This window comes from Phycodurus eques, chromosome 7 (assembly GCF_024500275.1).
Source record: "Phycodurus eques isolate BA_2022a chromosome 7, UOR_Pequ_1.1, whole genome shotgun sequence".
NCBI lineage: Eukaryota > Metazoa > Chordata > Actinopteri > Syngnathiformes > Syngnathidae > Phycodurus > Phycodurus eques.
Genome location: NC_084531.1, coordinates 30,977,367 through 30,986,053, shown reverse-complemented (window position 1 = coordinate 30,986,053; position 8,687 = coordinate 30,977,367). Strand labels below are relative to the sequence as shown.

At 49.3% G+C, this 8,687-nt stretch overlaps 1 protein-coding gene across 3 annotated transcripts; it reads right to left on the bottom strand.

Moving 5' to 3' along the window:
• Positions 1–1,661: 1,661 nt before the first annotated feature.
• Positions 1,662–8,272, bottom strand: rnaset2l (ribonuclease T2, like). 3 transcript variants are annotated; one of them, XM_061682396.1, is made up of 9 exons: positions 7,893–7,984; positions 5,407–5,573; positions 4,568–4,635; positions 4,412–4,469; positions 4,268–4,335; positions 3,531–3,644; positions 3,410–3,458; positions 2,530–2,604; positions 1,662–1,990 (listed from the first exon to the last, which is right to left on the bottom strand). In XM_061682396.1, the coding sequence occupies exons 2-9, from the start codon at positions 5,560–5,562 to the stop codon at positions 1,769–1,771; spliced, it is 810 nt and encodes a 269-aa protein (XP_061538380.1). In that variant the 5' UTR covers positions 5,563–5,573; positions 7,893–7,984; the 3' UTR covers positions 1,662–1,768. The 3 variants fall into 3 exon arrangements, with proteins under 3 accessions (XP_061538380.1, XP_061538381.1, XP_061538382.1); XM_061682397.1 differs by having other exon boundaries at positions 1,662–1,957; XM_061682398.1 differs by lacking the exons at positions 4,268–4,335; positions 4,412–4,469; positions 4,568–4,635; positions 5,407–5,573 and having other exon boundaries at positions 7,893–8,272.
• Between the last annotated feature and the right edge of the window lie 415 nt (positions 8,273–8,687).

The following is an 8,687-nucleotide window of genomic DNA, read 5'->3' as shown; positions in this document are numbered from 1 at the left end:
CCACAAAACGAGCAGAAGAAGAAAGAGCCACGTGACCTTTTGTTTCGGTCCCCCACGCGCGTCCCTACTTGCTCAACGCTTCCCTTGAAAAGCAATACGCCGGTTTCGCCGACAGATGGCGCTCTTTTCCTGTGTCAAATGCTTCGATGCGGTCAATCGTTATAGAGACATTTTCAGAAAGCCTCGGGTTCTCCGTCCCTGGTTTGACGGCGGTTTGCAAACGATAGCGTCGACGCCATTTTGACGTGTTTTGAATCAAATACGTCCGCTTCGCTTCCGCCTCCTTGGCGACCGTTGATGACGTAGGCACGTGCTCGTTAACTCTTCCTGCCATTAACGTGCATCTACTGCATAAAGCACTAGTGTCAAACTGGCAGCAGTGGCGCTGTTAAGCCCATTTTTAGGGGAGGCTCCAGTGTTTTGAACTCACTATTTTCGTCTTACGTATTTTTACCCAAAAAGTCTCGACAAAGTTAATATAAGGCGTTCAGAATGTAAGTTTAAATGCATATGCGCCTGCATGTTTGAATGTTCGCGATCGACATTGTCCCAGACTGCCGCACGACTGTCACTTTAAACTGCAGACATTTCTTGAAGTTTCGGCGCCCTTTGCGCAATGCTCATTGCACCGGACTATTGCTATAGTAGTCATTGGAACTGCTCTAAGTGCTAGAGGACTCTGCATCTTTTTGCACAAATGTCAAAAAAAAAAATAATAATAATAATTGTACCGGCATTACCAGGTAACTAGCAACCCTGTTTTTTTTTTTGTCAATGTCTTTATGTCTCAAAATGGATTGTCTGTTGTTGTACCAACTACCGGAGACAAATTCCTTGTGTGTTTTTTTGGACATACTTGGCAAAAACAAAAACCGATGATTGTGGTGTTGGGTTTCCCTTCACTAGCGCGTGACATAGGGACTCGACGGAAAGTCGAATCTTCTAACCAGCTGCGCTATTTTAACCTTTATACCACCTTTCCTGAACCTTTGGTGGAATGCATCATATGTTCAGAAAGATATATAAAAAGGTGCTTCCTTTCGAACATAGGACAGTGGATTGTAGAAACGCATCACAGTGATGTGACGTCATCCCCCCCCAAATAATGTCATTCGGGCATCCGACTCCATGCCTCAGGCTTTGCTGACACCTAGTGGTAGAAACAGCACACACCACATATCGATACAGACAGCACTGTTTCAAATGAATTTAGGGGGTTGACATGAATGAACTGGAGTCCAGCCCTGAGTAGCGGCGACGCCGGAGCGTCGCCTGCGGGGTTGTATCGGCGCTGGTGCTCGATGGGGAAGAAGTAGAAGCTCGACGGCGTCCTAAAATGATGTCGTAGCGGAGATGTCCAATCAGAATCCTCTTTATTTGCCAAGTATGTCAAAAACACAAACCATTTAGGGCGGCTTCAGTGTTTTTAACTCCATCCATCCATTTTCTGAGCCGCTTCTCCTCACGCGGGTCGCGGGCGTGCCGGAGCCCATCCCAGCTATCGTCGGACCCCTGAACCGGTCGCCAGCCAATCGCAGGGCACATACGAACAAACAACCGTTCGCGCTCACATTCGCACCTACGGGCAATTTAGAGTTGTCAATTAACCAACCGTGCATGTTTTTGGGATGTGGGAGGAAACCGGAGAAAACCCACGCATGTTTTGAACTCATTTTCTTTTATTCTGACATCGTAGCGGAGATGCCGTAGCGGTGACGTCGAAGCGGAGAAGTCGAAGGGGGGACGTCGAAGCGGAGATGTCGGAACGTCACCCGCAGGGTTGCATCGGGCGCTGGTGGTCGATGGGGAAGAAGTAGAAGGTCCCCTGGGCCGGGCAGGGGTGACCTTTGGAGGCGCCTCGCTCCCAGACGTCGTCGGCGTCGTCGCCGTGGCGATCGCAGCCGACGGTAAGGTTGCGAGACAGACGGATCTTCACCTGAAACCAAACCTCACGCTCCTGAAAGAGTGAGCGAGAGGTTGGTTTCTTCATCTTTACATACATCAGAGAAAATATTTCAAGGGAAAAGTTGTACAAACACAGCAATATGAATCAATACAAAGATTTGAATGTGAACATAAGCAAGGATCGTCAGTAGCCTTGTGTGTAGCAAAAAATCAATACGTTTCCATCAGTAGTCAAAAGAAGAAGCAGCCGACAATGGAATAAACAGTAGTACAGAGCCGTGAAAAAGTAACATTTTTTGCATAGTTTCCCCACTTTAATGTTTAAGATCATCAAACAGATGTAAACATCAGACAAATATAACCCAAATGAACTGCAAATGCTCTTTTTCAATGATTTCATTTGTTCAGGGGAAAACATTGTTTGAAGTTACCTGGCCCTGTGTGAGGGAGGAGCAGCAAAACATGTTGTGCCATTTGTGACAAAACGTCTCATTTCACATCAAATACACAAATAGCTCGGTGGAGCTAAACACGTTGTATTCGAAGGGCGACATCGGTAGTGGATGGCGTCGTGTGAATGGAAAAAAAGCAGCCGGTTTCTATCAAGAAGAAGGAGGAACTGACCTTGTGGTCTTTGACGCACTGAATTTCAGACTTGTCGCCGATGAGCGGAAGCAGCGCGTCCAGCACCTCGGCCAGCTGCGCGCACGCACGCACACACACACACGCACACGCCCCTTTTCATTGCTCTTTCAATATTTCACTCACTTGCTATTGACATGCCATTGTAAAAACCGATGAAAATACTTTTTCAAGTTAGATATTTGGAAACATTGTTGTTTACCATCACACGTGAATCAAATCAAATGGCTTCAAATGTTGAGTTTTTTTGCGTCCTCTGCTGACCGTGAACAACGACTCAATACAGTTTTCACAGTTACGTTGCTGGCTGTCGAAAGATGGTGTTAGCAATTTATGGGGGAGCCTATCCTCCCTTTCCCCCAGAAAGCCCACTCAAAAATAGAAAACAAAAATCATGGCAATTATGAGCAGGCCCGGCCCGTTCCCTTACATCATGGAGAAACAACAAACACCTCAAAATGGTTTTGAGGCGGCTCGAGCTGCGAATATGCGGGTGTCCTCTGTATTCACTTTAATGACGCCAGTCCTGTAACTTTTCTGACACAGCCCGTATATACAAAAATGTCCTTTTTCAGCTTGTGCATTGTGCACAATTGGAATATATATATATATATATATAGAGAGAGATAGAGATAGATATTTTATAGTCATGACAAGAACTGATGTTAGCTGTCAACATTTGCAGCTGAAGAAAGTAAAAACAAAAACGTCAAAAGTCGATGTCAGTACGTGCCCCCCCCCCCCCACACCCCCAACCCCCCCAATTTTTTTTTTTTTTTTTTTTTTTTAAAAAGGCAGACTTTGAAGCTCCTAAAAGTTGGTCAAATGCCAAAAGACGATGATATGATATGAAAGTTGTTACCTTGTAAGGTCGTTGGCAGGATGGCCTGATGCCAGCGGCGTCCAGCGCTCTGGGAAACACGCACGCGCACAGTTTAGTGCAACCCGTTGTCATGGTAACACATGGCCGTGGGTTTGTTTACTTGTCCATGGCGAAGCGTTGTCTCAGTTTCAGGCACGTCTGGAAATATCTGAGCGGAGAGTTCAGACCTTCCACGCATGCCGCACACGCGCCGTGTTTCTCCCACTCGTCCTTCCTGCCACGCACACGCACACGCACACACGCGAAGCGGTCTTTCTCAAGCGCGTCCAGTCGTGACATCACAGCGGGGCCGAGCAACATGTCCAGTTTCTCGGCCAATCGCGAGACCGGAGCGTGTTCCGGAGCGAAAGGTTCGCTTTCGTGTCAAAGCCAAAAGGTAAGCAGAGCTGCAGCGTTAACACAGATGAGAAAGGCTGCACTTGGACCGATACTTTTGTCAAGCTGAAACTCCTCGGCTTACTTCAACCTAGTTCCTTGGCACCAAGGTGATGCCGAAGCACTACGTTTGGTAAAATGAAACTCCTTAACTCACTTCAACATAGTTCTTTGACGCTGATGTGACACAAAAGCACTACTTTTGTCAAAATAAAAGGGCTCCGTTCACTGTAACATAGTTCCTTGGCAGCAAGGTGATGCCGAAGCACTACTTTTGTCAAAATTCAACTCCTCAACTCACTTGTACGAACAGTCCAGTATGTTCCCTTTAAGCTTTACGTGGGATTTTCAGGACATTTTGCCCCACGAGTGCAAGTTGTTTGTTTGTTTGTTTGTTTGTTTGTTTGTACTTCCCGTCTGTGCGGTCGTACGCTTCCTCTCTGCGGTCTGATCGGTCCTCACCAGAAGTGGAAGGCGGATCGACTGATCAACAAAGAGGGCCACGTTTCCTCCAGCGCCTCTCGCAGCTCCTGCGGGAGGCGCCGCACGCCGCCGTCATTTCTCAGCGGCTCGACGCGGCCTTCCGATATCGAGCGACCGACTCACCTGGACGTCGGACGGGAACACGGGCCAGCAGTCGCAGCACCTCTGCACCTTCGTTGGCCTGAAAGCACGACGGGCTCCTTTGGCGTGCGACTCATTTGCATATCGTTTGCTCAGTAACGGATAAGCTTTCTCAGACGCTAACGTCGCGGCGCTTACCACAGGCCGTGGATCACCCAGCCGTTCACGCGCTCGGGAACGGTGCAGAGGGAAACGTTGTCCAAAGACTGGCGAAGGACAACGAGACGGGAAAAAAAACAAGTCAGCCTGCGCTCGTCATCCGCTGGAAGGTCAGAAACAAGATCGAGACAAACTTCCTTCACCGCCTCCTCACTCGCTAACATTGCCTCCCTCCTTCCTTTCTTCCTTCCTTCCTTCCTTCCTTCCTTCCTTTCTTTCTTTCTTTCTTTCTTTCTTCCCTCCCTCCCTCCCTCCCTCCCTCCCTCCCTCCCTCCCTTCCTTCCTTCCTTCCTTCCTTCCTTCCTTCCTTTCTTCCTTTCTTTCTTTCTTTCTCTTTCTTTCTTTCTTCCTTCCTTCCCTCCCTCCCTCCCTCCCTCCCTCCCTTCCTTCCTTCCTTCCTTCCTTCCTTCCTTCCCTCCCTCCCTCCCTCCCTCCCTCCCTCCCTCCCTCCCTCCATCCCTCCCTCCCTCCCTTCCTTCCTTCCTTCCTTCCTCCCTCCTCCCCTATCATTGCCACCTCCCTCCCTCTTCTTTATTTCCTCCTTCCCTTCTTTCGTTCTTCGGCCTTCGATTCTCCCTTCCTTCAATTCTTCCTTATTTTGGGGTGGCTGAAATCCATCTTTTCCTTTCAGTGGCCATCTCATCACTCCTCCCTTTCCATTCCTTCTTCTTTCCTTCCTTCGGGACCTCCTCGCTCCCTGTCCGCTTTCGCACTTACCCGCGACCTCGAAGACGCCGGCGCATCGAAGGAGGCGGCGAAGGAAAGTAGGGCGCGAATCGACGGGTGCCAAAAGCGACGACGGCGACGTGGAAGGTCACCTGGCAGAAGCCGGCGGGCCACTGCAGCGTGAAGACGACGTACGTCCACGAGCAAAACGTCTTGTCGGTGCCGTCGCGCCCGTACGCGGCGGCCGCGCCGCACAGCAGAGCCGCGGCGCCGGCGCAGGCCAGCAGGGGCGGCGGCCAGCGAGCCATCTTCGAGAGCCCTCGAGTCAACGTGCGGCAAGAAGAAGATCATTGTCGACATCGAAATGAGCGGGAACGCGATACGTGGAATGTCGAGAATCAAACAGTTAGCGCGCCGCCGTTTCATTCCATTCATTGTGCCGCTCCTTCCGTTGCGCCCGCCGGGAGGCGGTACGATACGGTTGTGTTGACACAAACGAAGGAGAACGGCTTCGCAGCTACTGCGACTCAGTCGGCCGCCGCGATACTCGTCGCTTTTTCACCGAGGATAAAGAATATATCGTCTGTCTACATGTGTTGCTCCAGTGTCAAATATGCATTGCTGGTCCCCCTCCATCAGAATCCATTTTGGTTCTCCTCTGTCATGCAAGTCAAAACGAGTCTGTGACCTGTTGAAGGTCGACATCGACACCTTTTGTGGATTGATGCCGAAGTCAAGCAAGGCCTTGCAAAGCGGGAGGGGTTTGAAATCGCCAACGTTGGGACACACTTTTGCCAATTGATCCTCAAGTAGCCGCCCGCGAGGCTCGGTTGAACGTCAACGCGGCATTTCCTTTGATTTGTTTTGTTTTAAGCGAGTGTCAGCCTCTGCCCAGCCATAAAAATACACTCGATAAAGTACACGCGTAGTAGTAAAGTACAAATATCGTCATAATTTATGATGGAACTACGGACGAAATAGTGACGCTTGCATTCACGGTCGCCAGCGACGATCAAGTTCAAATTCCGACCATTGGGAGCGGATCGGACGAGGAGCCGCGCCCCCCTCGCTCGGGCCAAAAGCCCGACGCTCGCCGAATTGCGCTTCACGACGCTCGGAAGACATCGAAGGACGCGACGCCGCTCGGAATGCTCGGCCACCGCGACCTTCGAGTCCGCCGATCGGAGCCGAACTGCTTTCCGTATTTAAATTGGGGAAGGTATGCCATCCGATCAGAACAAAGCTTATTTACATGTTGCATATTCATAGGAAATCAGATGGCGGGCCGAAAAGACCAATTGGAATAGGTTGAAAGAGGACATTCTGGGCATTTCCAACTCAAATGATCTTGCAAACCTGATAAAAGCATATCAAAGATTATGAAAATACATTGCACCGAAAAAAGATGCAAGCGGACCTTTGTAAGGGTTCTGACACCGCGACTATCGATGCTAAGATTTAGCCTGTCAACGGTGTTTCGCATTTTGTGTTCGTAATAAGCTAGCAGGGACAAAGTTGATTTCGACAGACAAGATCGAATTCTCTCGGCTCGATGTTGACGAACACTCCACTTCAGCTGAACGTGTGTGTGTGTGTGTGTGTGTGTTGTCCCCTGTAATAATGGCTACTTTCTCCACACTATTAATCAATATGTGCTGTGTGGGTTGCATTCAATCAATTATTCCCTGTAAAATGTTTGTTTGTTTTGCGGTTTCCGGAAGGGATTATTGGATTTCGTTTCGATATTGGTTCATTTCGAAGAATACAATTCGCAACGATTCAGTGTTTGGAAATCGATTCAGTAACTTTTTTGCCCAAAATTCCACCAGTGTGCGGTTGACATTTCCTCAATTCCTTTTGTTTCTTGTAAAGCTATCAGGTCAAACCAATTATGGATACACAATCCACAAGCATGAATGGCAAATGCGTGCATTCACGCTTTCTTTGAATAAAGCGCAACTAACATCCGTTCAGTAGGTTGACGGGCGACTTCCGATGTTGTTCTTCAACGCAGAAATTCAATAGCAACGTTAAGAACAAACAAACTCGCTGTAATTGGACGCAAAATATGTAACGCTCAAATGCTGTAATCACGTTTATTACTGGCGGTTGCGTAATTTGTCCAACGATCTGCAACCTGTCCGAGATGGAAATCGTCCCGCTGGAAGTGTTCGACCAATTGCTCGCGCATCAACTTCTCGTTTTCCCGACTCATTAACTGAACGAGGAAGCGCTCGAACGATTTTGTGAAAAAGAACTGAACGATTCGGTGAAGGAATCTTTCCAATGAACCGATTCGCACGATTCATTACACTCGAAAGAACGGACGCGCCCATCGCGACAAGCTCAAGACACGCAAACGCTTTCCCCGATTTGGAACTTTTCGACCTTGTTGAAAAGCCTGCCGACAATTGAGGAGATTCAAAGCTTCTTTGCGGAGTCTCGTTGCGACGAATTCCTTGCAATGTATTCAAATGTTCAGCGAAGCTAATTTTGGTTTCCGCTCGGCGCCCTCAGTCCAAATGTTCACAGTCAGAGAAAAAGCAGAACGACGACGCGCGTTTGCCCGTTGACGAGCAACGGACCGTCGGCGGGCGAAAGGACAAAATGCGGACACGAACGTTGTCGTCGCTCTTACCAGAAAGGTGCGAGGTGCCGGCGTCGCGCTGCACTGTGGCCCGCTCGTCTCACTTGGCAGCAACAAAAAAACAGAAGTGAAACGTTTGTGTGCGGAAACGAACCCTTTTGCGCGACTCGTAAAACCGACACATGACTGACTACGCATGAGGACCTTGGCGCGTAAGCATGGCACCCCTGATCAAATGCCAGCTTTTTGCGCTGTAAAACAGGGAGACCCAGAAGAATCATTGTGTTCGCGCGTCCTACATAACCTGTACAACGCCATCAAAATAATAATCATCCTCTTTCAAATGGGGGTGCGACTCCTTACAAGCAACCAATCACATTCCGAGTCAACGCACAACTGCCGCCTTTTAAATGAATTTGAACTGTTCCGGTAGGCTTTCCCCCCCCCCCCCCCCCCCCCCTCTTTTTCCCCCCCTCTTTGTGCTCGCGCTGACTTCAGGAGCGAGAAACGAGCGAATGATTCCCAACAATCTTTGCCTCGGTCCGAAGGATTCGGGTTAGACGCGAGACTTTGCTTGCGAGGCTTAACAAAATGTAACAAGCTGCAGAAACAAACACAAGGGGACGTTTGGCCCGTGCGGCGCGCTGGCGCACGTTCGCCCGTGCGTGCGTGCGTGCGTGACGCACAAACGGACAGAGGACTTCGACCGGCATACACGCGAATCAGCTCCTGGTAACCGCTTTTACGATACAGACGCAAGACGCAATCAGGCGACCCCGATTCCGATCAAGTTGGGACGTTGTGTCAAACATAATAAAAACAATACAATGATTTACAAATCATTCG